Here is a 20,770-nt window from a genome sequence, read left to right as displayed (position 1 = left end):
GGCCTATTTGATACTTTTTAGCCTTAACAGTTAGTGCTGCCTGCCTGATGTGCTACAGGTGTCCGGTCCATGAATCAGAAAGAATGGTCACATCATCGAGGTAGGCAACTGCAGATTCTCCCAGTCCTGCTAGGAGACCATCTACAAGTCTTTGGAAGGTGACGGGTGCATTTCACAGCACGAAAGGAAGGACATTAAATTCATACACCCCCGCATGGGTGACGAATGTTGACCTTTCCTTGGCAGGTTCATCTAGTGGTACTTGCCAGTACCCTTGGTTAAGTCTAATGTAGAGATGAACTGGGCATGTCCCAATTTCTCCAATAGCTCATTGGTGCGTGGCATTGGATAGTTGTCAGGACGAGTTACAGCATTTAGCTTATGGTAGTCCACACAAAAGCGTATTTCCCCATCTGGTTTGGGAACTAGAACCACTGGAGATGCCCATGCACTGTTAGAGGGTCGGATTATACCTGTCTGTGGCATGTTTTGGATCTCCCGTTCTATAGCAGCTTGGGCATGAGGAGACACCTGGTAGGGTGATGGTCTAATTGGGTGAGCATTACCTGTGTCAATGGAGTGGTATGCCCGTTCAGTCCATCCTGGGGTGGCTGAGAACATTGGCGCAAAGCTAGTGCACAGCTCCTTGATCTGTTGCCGCTGCAGACGTCCCAGGATTGTGGAGAGGGTCACCTCTTCCACGCCACCGTCACTTTTTCCTTCGTAGTAGACACCTTCAGGCCACTCAGCGTCATCTCCTCCCTGGACTGTAAACTGACAAACCTTTAATTCTCTGGAATAAAAGGGCTTTAGGAATTAACATGGTACACTTCAGGCTTTAGGGTTGAGGTGGGGAATGCTTTGAGATGGTAACAGCTCCTAGGCGCTCCTGGACCGTGAATGGTCCTTCCCACGACGCTTCCATTTTATGGGCCTGAAGCGCCTTCAAGACCATGACTTGGTCTCCTACTCTGAAGGACTGTTCTCTGGAATGTTTATCATACCAGGCCTTTTGCTCTTCCTGAGCATCCTTTAGGTTTTCTTTAGCAAAGGCTAAAGAGTGTCGGAGGGCGCTTTGTAGGTTGCTTACAAAGTCTAGAATGTTAGTTCCTGGAGAAGGTATAAACCCCTCCCATTGCTGCTTCACCAACTGCAATGGCCCCTTAAACTCGCGACCATACACAAGTTCAAACGGTGAAAACCCTAAACTGGGATGTGGTACAGCCCTGTAGGCAAAAAGCAACTGCTGCAACACTAGGTCCCAATCATTGGAGTGTTCATTTACGAATTTACGTATAATGGCCCCCAAAGTTCCATTAAACCTCTCCACCAGGCCATTGGTTTGATGGTGGTAAAGGGTAGCAACCAAGTGATTCACCCCATGCGTTTCCCACAGGTTTTTCATGGTCCCTGCCAGGAAGTTAGTTCCAGAATCTGTAAGGATGTCGGAGGGTCAACCTACCCTGGCAATAATGTCTGCTAAGGCCTGGCACACACTTTTAGCCCTGGTGTTGCTTAGAGCTACTGCTTCCGGCCATCGGGTAGCAAAATCCATGAAAGTCAGTATGTACTGCTTTCCTCTGGGGGTCTTCTTTGGGAAAGGACCCAGAATATCCACAGGTATTTGCTGAAATGGGACCTCAATTATGAGGAGTGGCTGGAGAGGGGCTTTGACCTGGTCTTGGGGCTTTCCCACTTGTTGGCACACCTCACAAGACTGGACATAATTAGCAACATCCTTGCCCATCCCCTCCCAGTGGAAGGACTTCCCCAACCGGTCTTTGGTTCTGTTCACCCCAGCATGGCCACTGGTATGATCATGGGCTAAGCTTAAGAGCTTTACCTGGTACTTAGTTGGAACCACCAACTGTTTTTGAGGATGCCAGTCTTCCTGGTGTCCACCAGAAAGAGTCTCCTTGTATAAAAGTCCTTGTTCTACAACAAACTGGGATCGATTAGAAGAGCTGAGAGGCGGTGGGGTGCTCCATGCCACCACCCAAGCTTTCTGAAGGCTGTCATCTGCTTCCTGCTCAGTCTGGAACTGTTCCCTTGAAGCTGGAGACATCAGTTCCTCCTTAGACTGTGGACTTGGGCTTTGTCCTTGTGGAAGCGATGTAGGTGATGGGGTTGTTGATTGTAAACCGCTCTCCGCTGGTGCACTATGTGATATTTCAGGCTCTGGTTGAGCCTCTTGGGTATGGTTATCTGCTGCTTCTGCCAGTTCAGGCCCGCTGGTGCCCTCTGGCATTAGAGTTGTAGATAGGTTTGCAAGCGCTAGAGTCAGTGCTGGCAATAGTTCTGGTGCTGGTTGCTTTTCCAGTTCTGGTTCTGGGACTGGATTCACTACGGCTGTAGCATTCATGGGTAGAAGATCCAGTTCCACCACCTCTGTCTGGGTCTCTGGTAACACAGACGGGGCCCTGGTGGATGGCTTAGGAACAGGGATGGGTGTGAAAGCTTGCTTGGCCTGGCTGCGTGTGACCATTCCCACCCTCCTGGCCAGCTTCACATGGTTGGCCAAGTCTTCCCCTAGTAGCATGGGGATGGGATAATTGTCATAGACTGCAAAAGTTCACATTCCTGACCAGCCCTTGTACTGGACAGGCAACTCAGCTGTAAGCAAGTTTAAAGATTTTGACGTGAATGGGTAAATTGTCACTTGGGCCTCTGGGTTGATGAATTGGGGATCCACTAAGGATTGGTGGATAGCTGACCCCTGTGCCCCAGTATCTCTCCATGAGATAACCTTCTTTCCGCCCACTCTCAAGGTTTCCCTTTGCTCCAAGGCTACTTGAGAGGCATCTGGGCCTGGGGATCTTTGATGTGATTGTGGTGTAATGAACTGTACTCAATTGGGGTTCTTGTGCCAGTGGGCCTTTATATGTCCCAGATCATTACATTTAAAACATCGCCCAGCTGATTGGTCACTGGACCAAGGTGGATTGCTCGAAATTGGTAAGGTGGGACAATAAGGTGTCTGGGGCTTTCCTTGGGTTGTAGGTGGGGCCTTGGGTTGCCCCCGGTGATAGGGTTTGGTTTTGGTTTGCCCCCTCTGATATTTGCTCCAATTGCTAGTAGTTGTTTTCTTTTCTGCCACTTCCACCCATTTGGCTCCAATCTCCCCTGCCTCGGTTACCGTTTTGGGCTTCCCATCTAGGATGTACCTTTCTGTTTCCTCAGAAACACCCTCTAAGAACTGTTCCATTTGCATTAGAAAGGACAGAGCTTCCAGAGATTCAGCACTTGCTCCTGATATCCAGGCATCCCAATTCTTTCCAATGTGGTAGGCGTGTCGGGTAAATGACACATCTGGTTTCCACCTTAAAGCTCTGAACTGCCGACGGGGATGCTCAGGTGTTAGCCCCATTCTGATTCTGGCCTTGGTTTGAAAAAGTTTATAATCGTTCATGCATTCCTTAGGCATTTCAGCTGCCACCTCTGCTAAGGGTCCACTGAGCTGTGGCTTCAGCTCCATCATGTACTGGTCTGTAGAGATGCTGTACCCATGGCAGGCCCTTTTGAAATTTTCTAAGAAGGCCTCAGTATTATCACCTGACTTGTAGGTGGGAAATTTTCTGGGATGGGAAGCAGTACCTGGAGAAGGGTTGTTAGGGTTGGCTGGTACATCCTGCTTAGCCCTTGCTAATTCCAGTTCATGCTTTCTCTCTCTTCCCCTCTCCTCCATCTCTTTTTCTCTCGCCTCCATCTCTTTTTGTTTCTCCTCCGTAGCTCTTTTGTGGGCAGCCTCAGCCCTGGCCATCTGTCTGTCATGTTCCTTTTGGCTCTCCTCAGCCTGGAGTTTGGCTAATTCTAGCTGTTGTATGGTTTTTTTTTTCTTTGCCTGACATTTTCCCCCTGGTCTGCCTTAGCTATCTGAGGGGGGAGGAAAACAGCTTGGAATCTTTGGTTACTCTAATGTGACTCCTTAGATAAAAAACAAGTAAAACAGGTTTTTGTGACTTGCCTTGGCAATGTTAATGACCCTCCAGTGATCACAGCTGGAGCTTCCCTTCTAACAATAAGCCCTCTGTTAGAATCTCTTATCTGTTTGCCTTCAGGGTATCTCTCCTTCACTGCTTCTCCAGCGTCTCAAAGGAGGAAAAAAAATCTGGCTTTTGGTTCCTGAAAAATCCCTCACCGCTGCTCACCATGTCAGGGATCCTTCCCCACTCTGAACTTTACGGTACAGATGTGGGGGAGCTGCATGAGAAGCTCTAAGCTCAATTACCAGCTAAGATCTGGTCTGGTTGCCACCGTTCACAAGCACTCCCTTCCTTCGGTAGCCTTGAGAAACTTCACCAATTTCCTGGTGAACACAGATCCAAACCCCTTGGATCTTAAAACAAGGAGAAATTAACCACCCCTCCCTCCTTTCTCTCACCAACTCCTGGTGGATACAGATCTAACCCCCTTGGATCTAAAAACAAGGAAAAATCAATCAGATATTAAGAAAAAGGCTTTTAATTAAAGAAAAGAAAGGTAAAAGAAAATCCTCTGGGAGAGATTAGCATATCAGCTATTCTCACAGACAACAGATTCCAAACATAGAGGATGTTCCCCTGGGCAAAAATCTACTACACACAAGAATACCCAAATTTGATAATTCCCTTATTAATTAATTAATTTGCACCAAGACAAGTTACAAAGAAAATAAACATAAACCTATTTGTCCCTTTCTAAAACTTACTATTCTGATAAGAGGCTGGTTCCTTGATCTTTTTCACTCCAGCTGAAACTGAAACTCTGAAACAAAGGAAAACTTCCATCTTTCCTTTTGAAACATCTTGTTCCCCCATTGGTTCCTCTGGTCAGGTGTTAGCTAGGCTAGGTGAACTTCTTAACCCTTTACATGTAAAAGAGGCATTAACCCTTAACTATCTGTTTATGACAAGCCTATTAGCCCAGTGGTTAGGGTTCCCACCTGAGATGTAGGAGACCCTTGTTCAATTCTTCCCACTACCTGATAAGAAGGGATTTGAACAGGGGTCTCCCACCTCTCAAGTGAGTGTCCTAGCTGCTGGACAGCGTGATTTTTCACTCTGCCTCTGACCCTATCCAGTGGTGTAGCCAGGTTCTAAGAGCAGGGGACGCAAACATAAAAAAGCCCCCCCCCCATTGGCTCCTCCTCTGGCCTGGCTCCTCCGGCCGCTCCACGCCCTCCCCTCTTTGGCTGGCTCCTCCGGGCTGCGCCGCCCACCCCCCCCCACCCTCATGGGGTCCACTCCATGCTGGCCTCCCCTCTGCACTGCTACGGTGCTGAGCCCTGCAGGCACCTGGATACCTCCTGCACGCACCCTGACACCCCCACATGCCCCGAGCAAGGCTGAGCCATGGTGAGGTCCCTGTCCCTTTAAGAGCGGGGCTGGGCTGAACCTAGCTGGCGGGGGGTGGCTCCGCACCCCACTACAGGCTGATGCCAGAGCCTGGGCTGAGAGCCAGGCTCGTCTCCTGCACCAGCTCCGGGCAGGGCTTTGCTGCGGCTCCCCCAATCCCCATGGGCCGCCCCCTGCACCTGCATGGTAGGGGCGGGTTCATGAGGGCAAGACCTGGTGGGGCCGAGGGCTGAACAGGCCTGGCAGGGCGATGCGGGAGCTGCTGGAGGGGGAAGTTGGGGAAGGGGTGGCACGGCCTCAACCCTTTGGGCTGCCTGTCCTGCGGAGGAGGCAGAGGGGCACAAGCCGCAGCAGGACTCCAGCCCCCCGGGGGAGGGTATCTGGGGCCAGCCCGGGGAGGTAGGAGCAGCCCCGGGGTGCTGGGCGCGTGCAGGGCAGAGCCCCGGGAGAGCCCCAGCCCCACGGCGGGCAGTGCTGCAGAGGAGGAGCCCACGCCTCGCGGTGGGTGAAGGGAGCCCCTACAAGCCCAGTGAGTTTGCCCAATGCTTCCCTGTTCTGCCTTGCACTGCACGAGGGGAGCCGGTCCCCAAGAAGCAGAACAAGACAGGGTAGGCGCATGGCTTCCCCAAGAAACACGCTGCGCTGCTAACTGCTCCTGTCATAAACAGATAGTTAAGGGTTAATGTCTCTTTTACCTGTAAAGGGTTAACAAACAGGGACCCAAACACCTGACCAGAGGACCAATCAGGAGACAAGATACTTTCAAATCTGGGTGGAGGGAAGCCTTTGTTTGTGGGTTTTGGGTTTGTGCGTTGTTCTCTCGGGGTCCTGGACGGGACTAGAGGTGCAGCCAGGTTTCTGCCAATCTCCCTGCTACAGTCTCTTATCTATTCAGAATAGTTAGTAAGTAAAAACGGCGGTTATAGTCTTTTAACTTGTTTTCTTATTTGCAGATGTGTACTTGCTGGAAGTAGCTTAAATTGTGTTTCTGCTGGAGAAAGCTTCTTTCTATTGTCTATAAGCTAGAAAAACCCTATATATTTACCATCTTGATTACTGAGACAGTTATGTTTTTCCTTCTTTATTAAAGTTTTCCTCCTTTTTTTAGAATCTAATTGATTTTTTTTGGTTATCTTTTGTAAGACTTCAGGGAAGGGAGTCTGCACTCACCAGGGAATTGGTGGGAGAAAGGAAAGGGAGGAGGGAAGAAAAACCTGCTCTCGGCATTTATCTCTATATCTCTCTCCGGGGAAGAAGGGAGGGGAAAGGGGTGATTCAAGGAATTGAATCACGGTGGTCTCCTAGGGTACCCAGGGCGGGAAAGAGCTGGGAGAAAGAAAGGAGGGGGAAGGAAAATGGTTTATTCTCTTTTGTTTTGAGACTCAAGGAATCTGGGTCTTGGGGGTCCCCAGGGAAGGGTTTGGGGAGACCAGAGTCTATCAGATGCTCTACCTAAGTCCTAACTGGTGGCAACCTATCAGATCTAAGCTGGTAATTAAGCTTAGAGGGATTCATGCTAGTACCCATATTTTGGACGCTAAGGTTCAGACAGCTCCCAGCGCAGCAGGGCTGGGGCTTGGGGCAAACAGCTCCATTGCAAACAGAGCGGAAATGCCGAGTGAGTAGCGGCGGGAGGGCCCAGCCAGGAGAGAGATTCTGTGACTGTCCCTGCCGTGGCGGACAGCAGCAGCCAAGGAGAGGCGCGATGGCTTTGCAAATGCAGCGCCAGAGCAGGCCGGCCTGCTGCCCACGTTACCTCCACCCACTCAGCCTCGGAGCCTGGCTCAGGGGGCTTCACCTGCAGCTGGGAGACCAAACACTGCTGCAGAAGAGCCTGTGCGCGGGGCGACGCACTGGAGGCGGCCATGCCCAGCAGCGCCGGCGGGCAGGCAGACTGGGGAGCCCGGGCTAGGCCACGCAAAGGCAGGCAGCGCCCCCCAGCAGCATGCGGAGTCAGAGCTGATTCGGGAATTGCTAGCACTGCTGCTTTCTGCTTCCTGTACCCGGCGCCGCTCTGCCCCACTGCAGGGACCAGCCCCTGCCCCCCCACCCCTTGCCTGCAGGAGCCCAGTGCTGACCCAGCAGGCAAAGCTTCAGAGAGGAGCGTGGGGCCCGCCTGCTGGTGCCATGGTAACCCCTAACTAAAACGCTGCTTTTGGAAAATGTGCTGAGGGAAAGCGGCTGCTTCTCCTGCATCCCACTAGCTACGCTACTGGCCCTATCAGTATTTAACTGAAGTGGCACTGCTTCAACAAGAGGGATTGAGAGAGATCTACATCAAAACGTTTCATAGTTCAGCGGCTAGGGCCCTCACCTCAGAGCTTTAGAGTTAGTAGTGAAGACATACCCTAACTCACGTTTTGTGTATTTCAGTGATTTTCAAGGCACATATAAGCTAGGTGTTGCAATGCTGAACACTACAATGCTAAGTCCCTTTGTGGATCTGGTCCTATATGACTTCATTCCATATTTGGGAGTAGAATGTCACAGACCCTCCCAAACACTGAACCAACCCTGATCAGTGCGCTCAGGATGATAATGTCACACTGTCTGGACTGGATCATGAATGTGGGGTCCAGCCACAGGGCAAACAGTCAGGAAATAGGACACATGCACCACATTGGTTGTATGTTCTGTAATTAGATTTCACCAACCAAGTAACAAGTGTGAACTCCACAAGTGCTACAACAGCCTTACCATGGAGTCACAGACAGTGCCCTTGGGCTATCTTGCCGACCAGGCAAGCTTGCTTCAGTGATGGATGTTTCCTTCGAACAAACATCACAAAGACAATCAGATTGCTCCCATTCCCAGGGGACCAGTCATTTACCATAAGTCAGTTGTACCCCACATCTCTCACCAAAGGAAACTCTTGTAGCCAGTCCTGTAATAAACTAACTAAAGATGTATTAACTAGGAAAAGAAAATAAGAGTGTTATTTTACAAGGTTAAAGCAGGTAACATATACGCACAAATGAGTTAGTCTTAGATGACAAAAGGTAATAGAAACTTCTATAATAAGCAAACTCCACATGTCCTTTAGGGCTAACTCAGGCAACATAGCTGGGGGGTCTTCTGCTTGTGCTTAGTGATTCTTTCCCCTTTAGAGTCCAAGCAGCAAAAAGAACCCTGTTTCTCCTTGTCAGGGATTTTTATCCCCTTCTCCCCAGAGTCCAAGCCATTGGATGAGTTCATGCACAGGTCTCCTCTTCCTGGGAGGGAGGGGAAGAGAGAGAGAGGGTGAGGACTGCAATTAACAAAGTCTTTGTTCTTTGATGTCTCACAATGGCTCATTTGGTTTCAAAGGCGGCCTGTAGGAAGCCAGCCTTTGCATTAGAGATGGCTTTTCTCCTGTTTGAGTTACACAGTTACAGATGTTTACAGTGCAAACACTCAATATAACTTTATACCCTGGGCTACAGATGTTACAAGTGAGATCGGTAGATGGACATCCGACAAGCATTTCATCAGGTCTAAACATATTCTTAACAACTTAAGATCTAGGTCAGGGACTCTAAAACAGTGGGTTGCGAACCCATTTTAATGGGGTTGCCAGGGCTGGCGTTAGACTTGCTGGGGCCTAGGGCTGAAAGTGAAGCCCAAACCCCACTACCTGGGGCCAAAGCCAAAGGGCTTCAGCCCTTGGTGGCAGGACTCAGGTTACAGGGCTCCCACTGGGGCTGAAGCCTTTGGACTTTGGCTTCCCTGCCCTGGGTGGTGGGGCTTGGGCTTTGCCTTTGCTGCCTCCTCGCCCCCCCGAGCTGGTGGGGCTCGGGTAGGCTCAGACTTTGATTCTCCCCTCCTGGAGTCATGTAGTAATTTGTTGTCAGAAGGAGGTTGCGGTGCAATGAAGTCTGAGAACCCCTGATCTAGGTGTGATGATGCGGTTCTGGCAGGACCCAACTGAGTGCCAGTTCAGGACAAATCGCTTAAAATAGGGCAGTTACAACCCAAGGCTGGAGTTTTTCCACATCTAAGGCAAACCAAACCAGCCAGACACAGAGGACTTTGACTAACCACAAGTTACACAAGCAATTCCCTTAGACATTCCAGTTTCCCAGTATCACGACCCATGCCACTTGTCCTGGGGATGAATGGTTACGAAAACCAACACCCCCATAAAGGAAAAAGGTTTTCTCAGTCCCAAAGAATCAAGCTCCAGAACCAGGTCAATATACAAATCAGATCTTACCCACAAATCACGCTGTTGCCAATCCTAAAATCTAAAGGTTTATTCATAAAAGGCAAAAGATATAGATGAGAGCTAGAATTGGTTAAATGGAATCAATTACATACAGTAATGGCAAAGTTCTTGGTTCAGGCTTGTAGCAGTGATAGAATAACTGCAGGTTCAAATCAAGTCTCTGGAGTACATCCACAGCTGGGATGCATCATTCAGTCCTTTGTTCAGTTTGTAGCAAAGTCCCTCCAGAAGTAAGAAGAAGGATTGAAGACAAGATGGAGATGAGGCATCAGCCTTTTATAGTCTTTTCCAGGTGTAAGAACCTCTTTGTTCTTACTGTGGAAAATTACAGCAAAATGGATTTTGGAGTCCCATGGGCAAGTTCCTGCATACTTTGCTGAGTTACAGGGCTTATCTGCCTTCTCTCAGTGGGTCAGTTGTACAGCTGATGGTCCTTAATGGGCCATCAAGCAGGCTAGGCAGAGCTAACACCAACTTGTCTGGGATGTCTCCCAGAAGCATAGCATAAGTTTGACGTACAGACAGTATAGAGCCAATATTCATAACTTCAACTACAAAGTGATACATGCATACAGACAGCATAATCATAACCAGCAACCCGTAACCTGGTCTTAGACACCTTATATGACCCCCTTTACATAAGATTTGGTGCCACTACAGGACCATGGTTGCAACCATGTTCTATATGGTCCCAGATTATATCAATAACGTCACACTAGGTTAACAATGCTAACACACAGGTGAACTAGACTAGTTTCTACCTATGCATTTGTCAGTGTTCAGTGAGGCCTAGGAGCCTCGGCTTGAGCTGGTATCTGGTTTACCACTGCCTCAGATACCTGTTTAAGTTTGTTCAAAGGTGCATATGGCACCTCTCTCTCTTCTCTATTGTAATCCAGTTTTCACTATATGAACATGCCTCCAGATATTCTATTTAGAATCCTACATTATCAGACAGAAAACTTACCGTAATTTCTTGTTGTGGTTTAGGAAATCTCTTTCATCATCTCCTCTAGTCCATAAAATCATAGACTTTAAGGTCAGAAGGGCCCATTATGATCATCTAGTCTGACCTCCTGCACAATGCAGGCCACAGAATCTCACCCACCCACTCCTGTATCAAACCTGTGTCTGAGCCATTGAAATCCTCAAATCATGGTTTAAAGACTTCAAGATGCAGAGAATCTTCCAGCAATACAAGAACAATCATCCACAATGTTTCTTTAAAGAGAACTCTTAATCCTTGCCAAATTTAAATATAATCCCATAAAACTTTTCAGAACACTAATTCTCAAACCTTTTTATTTGTTCTCTCTCTCTTCTCATTTCAGAGTGAATGATATTGTGGCTCTGGGACCTGATCATTTCTATGCAACTAATGACCACTATTTCTTTAACTCCATCTTGACGTTCTTGGAGTTGTTCTTGGGCTTGCCCTGGTCAAATGTTGTCTACTACAGTCCAACAGAAGTTAAAGAGGTAGCCTCTGGGTTTTACTCAGCCAATGGAATTAACATTTCACCAGACAAAAAGTAAGTCTCTTTTGGTCTCCTTATACATTTGATGGACCAAATGATGAAAAAAAACTCAGACAATATTCCTGACTTTTACATGCAAATATTTGCATGTGCAGATTGTGTGGTTAGACATCTAAATTGACTTGTGGATGTATATTTGGTTAGTTGATTGGGTGCTCGTTGTAAATTATGGTTGTAATAAGTAATCTGAAGTGATTATATAACAGACGATAAAATGTATGTTCCTCTGTTTTTTTAATTCAACTATTGAGGATAATTTAGCCAATAATATCAAAAATTACTTTTTACTCAAACTGATACTTACAATTTTTAAATGCTAGCATTGCTTGCAAGAATTAATGGATAAAATTCTTTCTAAACTTGTAATAAGGGCAACTGTTCATTTAACTTGTACAGACTACCATGTACTGGGAGCCTGTTTCAGAGTGTTAACCATTTATACAATTTGTGACTGGTATTTTTACAAAATATGTCTTTGACACTATTGATCAGAGGCCTGGTTGTTACATTAAAACACCTTGGAACACGATTAGTACTTCAGCCATTTATCTTGAGTTCAGTGTGTGATGGACAGCTTGGAATTTTTATAAATATTTCAAAATATCAGCTCGCAGCCCTGTCAGGGAAAGCCGCTGGTGGGCCAGGATGGTTTGTTTACCTGCTGTGTCTGCAGGTTCAGACGATCGCAGCTCCCAGTGGCCACGGTTTGCCGTTCCAGGCCAATGGGGGCTGCGGGAAGCGGTAACCAGTACATCCCTGGGCCCACACCGCTTCCTGCAACCCCCATTGGCCTGGAATGGCAAACCGCCGCCAGCAGGAGCCGCAATTGGCCGAACCTGCGGATGCTGCAGGTAAACAAACCATCCTGGCCTGCCAGCGGATTTCACTGATGGGCCACGTGCCAGAGATTGGCAATCCCTGGTTTAAAGCATCTGAAAATCAAGGCTTGCACATAAAAAATCAATTTACTTTTATCTCTGTGTAGATACCTTATTAATAGACACTTTCTATTGAAGGTATGTTTATATTGCTGACCTGATGGCTCATCGTGTCCATGTTATGGAAAAACATGCTAACTGGAATCTAACTCAGTTGAAGGTAAGCGATTTGCTACTTAGAACAAGAGCCTAATCTCTGTTTGAAATTTAGCGTGTGCCCTTTAGGGAGCCTAGATCTCTTTCAGTCATAGCCTGATTATGGGTAGAGAATGTGTTCATATACATGCAAACCAAAGTGCTGGAGGGCTGTGGTTGGCTCTTGTGGTACTGAGGGGAGAGGTGTTCCTGTGGAATTTCATGTGAGCAATTATTATTGTTCACTTCATCCTAATACCAGCAACCTTAAAATGAACCTTGAGTTTGGCACCAATCAAGTTCTCCTTTGGGGCGCTATCGACCTGTTGATGCAGTTAGTGTTCATTAATGCAGCCTGCAAGCAGAAAGCAGCTTTCAGAGCAGCAAGTAGTATCTGACTGGGAAACAGAGGGCAATTTACAGAACATAAATATTCCAGTTCTCCTGCCTTGGAATTTGGCAATCTTCCTTTTTATGTCAATGAGAGTTACTTCTCTCCCAATTAGAGATAATTGGGCCCATAGCATACAAGGCTGGTGTTATGAGATGGTGGCAACACATATGGTATGCTAGGGTAATAATGGCTTGTGGTTGCTGTGGGCCTGTAGAACAGGCTGTAGCACATTTCACGCATCTATATTAGCTGAGGGGCTCCTGTTGTCAGTATTTCTGTAATCATCCCAGATTCGTTACTGTTCCCTATTTAATAATAGGATCCAGGGGTTAACACACAGTTTGGGTAAAATTCCAGATGATGAAATAATTCACTCTGCAGGCATTTAACAATGATAATTCCAGATAGGAATTCAGATATTCTGATTTGGGGACCAATTCACCTAGCTATTTCTAATGCCAGCTTTTTAATGTCTCTTCAGCCACTCATGTCTCTTTCCCTCCCTCACACCTACACAAAGGATCATAGAAACATAGGGCTGGAAGGGACCTCAACAGATCATCTAGTCCACCCTGCTGAGGCAAGATTAACCCTTTAACTCTTCCATGTTTTCAATTCCTTTCCTTTCCAGGGATTTCTTACTGAGACCCCAGATTCTGGAATTGGTTCTGCTGCATCCTGGTCCCCAGCCAAAATCCAGAGAAACCTCAGGGCTGCTCTGAAATCATAGAATGTTAAGGTTGGAAAGGACCTTAGGAGGTCATCTAGTCCAACCCCCTGCTTGAAGCAGGACAGTCCCCAGATTTTTACTCCAGTTCCCCAGATAGCCCTCTCAGGGATTGAACTCACAACCCTGGGTTTAGCAGGCCAATACTCAAACCACTGAGCTATCCCTCCCTCCTGTATCAAGACTGTCAGCACTCCTCCAGGGCCATTCCAGCAGCTGGGGATCAGCAAATGTAGAGATGTTCTATTCACACTCCTTATACCAGGTGCTGAGTTGATGACTTAGTACCCGCTGCTATAGGCTTTTCCCCTAGGCTGGGGAAATTCTCAAGGGGCTGATTACACCAGCTTTAAGGCTGCTTTATGCCACTGGAGCAGCACAAGTTACATGGAAATGGGAACATCTGCAGTTACACTGGATAAGATTATTTATGAATAAAATGGTTTTGGAAAGGATATAAACCCCTCTGGGCAGGTTTTTCCATGATTTCCCAATTTCGACTTCTTACACTTGAGTTTCACACTAAAGCATCAGGTGCCTGGCCACTGTTGGTGACAGGATGTTGGACAAGATGAACCATGGGTATGATCCAGTGTGGCAGCTGATAGCATCCCAGCAGATAACTTTCCCAAGGACAGCTTTCCTTTCTACGTGATCTGAGTCTTCTCCTTGCTGACCCCAAGAGTCAGTCTCCCCTTTTCTTTTTTAATTCAGGTTGTCAGTCCTAGCTGGGAGGGACACTGCGAACTTTCATGCCTGTAATGCAGCATGCACACCTATATAAAAATGTAAGGTTTGAAGGTGACTAGGGCTAATAATATGATCCTTCCTGCAGCTCTAGAAGCTGGAATGAGTTGCTGAAGCAAGTATGTAAGTATTTATAATGTGCCCATCACCCTCATATCTGGGCAGTACAACAGACGGTTCATGTTGACAAAAGGTGTAGTTAGGGGAAACTCTTGTGGTGGTTTCAGTCCAACTTTTTGAGAAATATGCTGATGATAAATGAATAAAGAGAGGCGATAAATGAAGTTAGTGACTTTGACATGTGTGTCACTGTATTGGGTTCTCCCATGTTTGATAGGTGCTGGAATTGGACACACTAGTCGATAACTTATTTGTTGATCCTTACACTGGGGATGTTTGGGGAGGATGTCATCCCAATGGCATGAAGCTGTTCTTCTATGATCCTGAGAATCTTCCTGGTTCTGAGGTTAGTTTGACAGATTCTATTGGAAGATTAGACCTTGTCTATACTGTAAAACTGTATTGCTTTAACTAGAAAAATGTAACTAAAGTGGTGCAACTGCACCCTCTCTCCCCTGAGTGTGGATGCAGTTATATAAGTATGGAAGTGTTTATACTGGTACAGATTATTCCATTATGGGAAGGAGAATAAGCTATTCTGGTGTAAGGTACTTTTATACCGGTATGACTGTGCCCCCACTAGAATAATTATGTGCATTAAAACAAACAAATTTACTCCCCCCCCTCCATATTCCTAACCAAAATAGGTATACTAGTACAAAATCTGTGTGTAGATGAGACACTGGTGTGTCTTCTAAAACAAAATAGAAGAACAATGTGGAGCTTTAAAGGAATACTTCAGTCTGGTTTCTATGGAATAGTGCTTGTATCTTTATTGATGATATAAGATAGTAATGCTATAAGTCAGAAAAATCAGCTGTTGATGCTAATTTATGTAGCATTCAATGGCGCTGAATGGTGGATGTAGGTAATGTAATATCTGTATTAATGCTAATTGTTCAGAGCTGAAGGGGAGAAAAATTTCAGTTCTGTCATGTGGAATCTTTAGCCATAATCCACAATAACCAGTGCTTTGAGGTTATGTGAATGCAAGTATTTTTTGTTAACATTCCTGAGCAAAACTAAATGCATCGGAATTAGGAAATAAGTTAAGCAGAAAGGCCCCTTTGGAAATCTCAGCTGGAGTTAAGCAACTGGCTTCCACTGACTTTCAGTGGGAGTCATGGGTGTAACTCATTTAGGTCCCTTAGAAAATCCCAGCCGAAGTACCCAATTTACCACTGTGTTACTCTGATCCGAGGCTTGAGTAACTGCACTGATATCTGAGGCACAATGCTGACATTAACTGGAGCAGCACAGAGAATAATTGGGCTCATATAGTTCTTGTGTGGAGTGGGCACTACTTCAGAGGTCACCTGAGAGAGCGTGTGGAGATGGTGCTCCCTCTGGAGTATAGACTCACCAAAGCTGCGATCCTCACCTCTGCCTTCCCAGGAACAGACAAGCAACATGCCATGCCTTGACTGGCTAAAAAACTATGAACTTCATATTGAGACCTCTTTAAATCTGTGTCATCTTGGTGTCTATCAGATAGTGGTAAAACTGACTGGATGCATGGCAGCTTACAGGACAGAGCAGAAAGTCTGATCTGCCCCAGGCCCCTGCACTGTCATGGCTACACTCCCACTTTCCCAACAAGTTATGTTCCACATGCTGCACAGTTGCAACCTCTCAGCCACCCTGACTGAAACAATCCCTCCAGCTGCTTGGACCTTGATCCTGAACCTGAGCTGACTTCACCCTGGATTCAGTGAACCATGAGGCAGGAGATGCTTCTTCAGGCAGGGTGATGGAAGGGCAGGACGTATGTACAGCGAAGAAGATTGGGAAGGTGTGGGTTGTGGTCAGGAATAGTGCAAAGCAGATGGGTCTGGAAAAAGCCACAGCCTGCTTTGCTTTTTGACCTGCAAGATGGCAACTGCCAAGAGAGAGCAGCTCATAGCCATGCAAAAGGTGATACATGGATGGGTAAGGTGGGATTTCCAAAAGGACTAAACTGAGGTAGGGAGCTCAAGTTCCATGGACTGACTAGTGCTCCTAAGTCACTTCAGTGCTTTTGGAAAATCCCACCCCTTAGCTAGCATTTCATATTAAAAGGAATTACCCGTGAACAACCTTTTCAGACTCCATTTCCCTCCTAACTAGTGGCTAGACTCCAAATTTACTGGAAGAGCATGAACTCCAAGCACTTGACTATTGTGAGCCTTGCCAGATAACATCTTTTAAAATGCCTCAGTGACCACCAGAAAAAATCTCCATCTGATAGTTCAATCAATTCCAGGCTGCTTTCTCTGCAGCTGCAGTCTAATTAAATGTTGATGAATTACATGTTTGGTGCTAGCTCAGTTTAATTGTATTTGTAAAAGAAATATTGCCTGAGAATAGAATAAGGACAAATTTAGCCTTGTTCTTTCTCATTTACTCTTTATATTTTATAATGGCCCTTAGTGAGCTACTTTCTGCAATCCTTGCTTTTCTGTGATTTAACAGAGTATTCAGTTAAAATACCAATGGGAGTACTTGCACAGTATGATGCTACTCAGCGTGAATAAGAGTGGCTTTTTTGTATGCACTCTTGCTGCCATCATCAAGAAACTCTATGCTCAGGGATCTGTTGACACTGAAATTGTTAACATTTCATAGCAGTGGAACTTTTCACCTTCAAGTATTCTGCTATCTTAGACAATCATTGGAACATTGTGTCGGTTCTGGTGTCCACACTTCAAAAAGGATGTTGACAAATTGGAAGGGGTTCAGAAAAGCACACCAAGAATGATCCAAGGTCTGAAGAGAGACCAAAGAAGTCCCATCTGTTTAGCTTAACAAAGAGAAGGTTAAGAGGTGACTTGATCACGGTCTAAAAGTACCTACAGAGGGAGAAGACCTCTGATTTAGGTTTTTTTTAAATCTAGCAGATGAAGGTATTGAGCAATCTAATGGCTGAAAGCTGAAGCTAGACAAATACAGACTAGAAATAATGTGCAAATTTTTAATAACGAGGGTAAGTAGCTGTTGGAACAACTTACCTTGGGATGTGGTGGATTCTCTGTCACTTTAAATCAAGACGGTAGCTTTCTGAATAGTATGCTCCGGTTGTAGCCTTAATGCAGGAATCATTTGGTGAAATTCTATGACCTGTATTATGGGAGGGTATAGATCTTAAGGCCAGAAGGGACCATTATGATGATCTAACCTATGAATTTAACTATTTAGCTTAAATTAATATACTTTTTAAAAGGTCTTGTCTCTGCTGAATTCTTATCAGCTTCTTTAAAAGTAGTACAACTTCTGTATTGACTACACGTAATGCTTCCCTCTTCAGGTAATCCGGATCCAGAACATTCTTTCTGCAAAACCTACAGTGACCCAGGTGTATGCTGAGAATGGCTCAGTGCTTCAGGGATGTTCAGTTGCTGCAGTGTATTCTGGGAAACTGCTCATAGGCACAGTGTTCCACAGAGCTCTTTACTGTGAACTATAGCTCACTCTGGGTAGACTTTGTTGAGGGGAGGGTTCAGTTTCTTCTAAATTGCTAATAATTCCAAGCTACATTGCAATAAGAGTTATGAAAATGTATTCCTAGCCTTCCTCGCCTCAAGGAGCTAACATCAGTTCTATTCAGTGGTGAACAGAAATGGATTTAAAGGTAAAAATGTGGGTGATTGTGTGGGGATTAATGTGGAAGATCCCAGGCCAATAACAAGGTGTGGATGTAAATTACAAATTCAACATTAAAAGAAAATGGCTGAAAATTAGTTGGTTCTTGGGTTACCAACTGTGATCAGACTTCGGGGGAGTTGATGATCTGCCTACTGTGTAAAATAATGGAGGTATTGTTGAATAAACACGTCATTTCGTGGTTTGGATCAGTGACCCAAGTACTTTGGCAGGGAGGAGGGGCTCCTTTTCCCCCCTCCATCAGTTTTCCCTAGGCTGTAAGAAATTATTTGAAACACATGGGTTGCCTTCTCATGAACCTGTTTTCGGACATACTCTTGTCTGCATACGAGAGTATTAGGTGCATGATTTAAATAATCCTTCAAAGAATGAGTTCAAAAATCTCTTCTTTCTGAAGAGGTCTGAAATTCCTTAACCAAACAGTGTCTTGGAGCCTGCAGTCTCTCCATACAGCCAGAGGAGCAGTGGTGAAAGCTGCACCACAGCGAAGGCCTTTAGCATAGAGTGCAGTTTGTGCACTATGTGTTTAATTTCCATGCTGTGTGAAAGTGCCACGCTCACGGCAAAGGTTTCTACCGCCATTTGCTAGAATGGCACAGTCCACACTGTGTAATCATTGTATTGGTGAGGCTCATATGATCTTTGTCTGCTAGCCAGTATGCTACTCCACCCCCTCGAGACTAAAGAATTCTGCCACTGTTTCTCTAGCAAGAAGACAGGCGGTATGGTCTTGGAGAGTGAACTCAGGACTTGGAATCAGGGACAGCTGCATTCTAATCATACTTCTGCCATGGCTGAGCTGTGTTGCTGGGGAGAGGTTACTTAACCACTCTCACGCCCTTTCTTCAGCTGTAGATTGGGGGGAGAGATGCCAAGGGCACAGAACAGTTATGAGGAATGATAGAAAATGTGAAAGCAGCATCACTTCAGTGCCAGCTCCCTGATCTGCAATGGGAGGTTGCTGTACTGGATCGGGTAGAACACTGCCACGGGAGCAAGTGTCGAGGCAACCTGTCCTGAAGCTGTGGCTGTCGTACTCTTCCTGTGGCTTAAACTCTCTTGACTGCACTGGGAAGCAACTACCAGGAGCTCTGACGGGTTATTTTTAATGATCCTTTGTATAAAAAATCCATGTGCAGTAGAAGGGAAAAATTCTAGTCAGCTGGGTTATAATTCTACCCATGGCAGATGAGGCTGGGCAAAGGAGCTAGTAATATTCTAAACCATGAGAGCAAAAGGTCAGCCTTAGAGGTAGAATTCTAGCCCATGGTTAAAAAAGGCCCCGTGCATTATCAATCTAGGAACAGAGATAACTGCTATTGGTTCCCTTCCCTATTGCTACCCCTGCCTCCATGTTCCGGTTAGATTCTGCTCGCTCCAAATCCTCTCTTTGCTGTCTGAGCCACCTTTCCAAACACGCTGGGCTCTAGCGTCAGTGCTGCTAATGGGGAGAGAGCATTGTACTAAGTGAGCAACTCAGGTGTGGCTGCTATCAGTGAGTTACAAGGTGATAAAATGGTCAGTTTCCTGTACCATGGTGGCTAGGCTGTTGTGACTTTGCGATCTAAGACTCTGCAATACTAGATTACTTTCTAATCACAGCAACTTGGCAGCAGCAACTGTGGTTGGATAGAGAATGTGTTGTTTTTACAGAAACAGAGAAGGGCCTAGTGAGGTCTGGCTCAAGGGGAAAATAAAGCAACTGTATAGCTCTCTCACTGGCTGCTCTAGGGGTCATGCTAGCATGTGCAGAATCAGTCCTGCACCCCCTCTCCACTGATGAGCCCCACTCTAGTGGGGGTGGGGGGAGACATGGCCAAGGCATTCCTGTGACCTGGCTACTTGCTCACTGCTGTAACAGCCCCAGGGCTCATAGGGACCAGAGCACAGGTTAGGGCTGCCCCACCTGAACTGGAAGCTAACTAGAAGCCACATGTGATTGCCTTCCAATGTGGGGGCTAACTCATGGCGGTGAAGAGCCTGGGTCTGGAACAGAGGGGAGGTGCCTTGCATCTGGTGCAAACTGAGGAACTCTGCATCAGTACCAGCATGAACCTAACCCCTGAATGCCAGAGAACGCACTGTATGCTCATTTGCCTTTATTTTAGGGGGAGCAAACTGGCTGCCCCAGCAGCTTCTCTCCCTGCAGCATTTGTTTAATATGAACAAGTAGGGAAAGCACAGCTTCCTCCTCCCCCACTTTTTCCAAAGCACAAACTGGGCCATTTGGGGGAAGTACTAATAGAAAGTCATATGTCTTCAAATATACTTTGTTCTGGAATATGTTCTAGTCTTGTGGTTAATTACGGTGTAAACAAAATTTGATAAGGAAAAACATCACCTGACATGATATTGCAAAGATCAAAATGTTATGGTTCTGATGAGCAATATAAATACTGATTTTTTTTTAAATTTGAAATTGTGGCATCATAATACTCAGTGGATCATTATAAACAATGTTTAGCTTTACTACTCTCTGTGCTTTTCCAGATTCATTAATTGATGTAGTGTCAAAAATTTATTTGATTGTAAACCTGGTAAACCATGAATGTTCTCATCTTTATGAAAAGATATTACACCCCAGAATTCTTATACAAAATGTAACCCATCTTACCTCTTATCCTTTAGATTAAACCTTCTTCAAATGTAAAATTATTTGGAATCGTTTTGTCCATTATCCCAATTTTTGGTTCTGGGAAAAATAAAGCCTGTATTGATCCTGGTTTTTGTTTTAATTGTCGCTGTCTCTCTTCTTCACGATTTTATATTGAGCCCATAGCTGTGGTATATATGTTCTGCTGTCACTCATGAACTAAAATGAACAATGGAATGGGGAAAAATTAAATGACTAGCTACAGACATTTTTTTATATATATATATAATATAGTAGTACCTCACATCACATCAAAAATCAGGCAAACGCATTATCTTATGCTTACAAAACTCTTTGTGTTGTTAGCACTGGGGCCCTATGCTGCACTGGCCATCTCATCTG

General features: G+C 45.9%; 1 protein-coding gene across 1 annotated transcript in view; it reads left to right on the top strand.

The window, feature by feature from the left end:
• The window catches only part of LOC115645652 (serum paraoxonase/arylesterase 2-like), a 62,502-nt gene extending 41,997 nt beyond the window's left edge, over positions 1–20,505 (top strand). The window contains exons 6-9 of the mRNA XM_030550606.1: positions 10,869–11,069; positions 12,092–12,173; positions 14,354–14,482; positions 17,420–20,505. Of these exons, the coding sequence (XP_030406466.1) occupies positions 10,869–11,069; positions 12,092–12,173; positions 14,354–14,482; positions 17,420–17,578 (571 nt within the window). The 3' untranslated portion in view covers positions 17,579–20,505. The remainder of the gene's footprint in view (positions 1–10,868; positions 11,070–12,091; positions 12,174–14,353; positions 14,483–17,419) is intronic.
• The last annotated feature ends 265 nt before the right edge of the window (positions 20,506–20,770 follow it).

Source organism: Gopherus evgoodei, chromosome 2 (genome assembly GCF_007399415.2).
Source record: "Gopherus evgoodei ecotype Sinaloan lineage chromosome 2, rGopEvg1_v1.p, whole genome shotgun sequence".
In the NCBI taxonomy this organism is placed as follows: Eukaryota; Metazoa; Chordata; order Testudines; family Testudinidae; genus Gopherus; species Gopherus evgoodei.
This window is presented reverse-complemented; position numbering and strand designations above follow the sequence as displayed.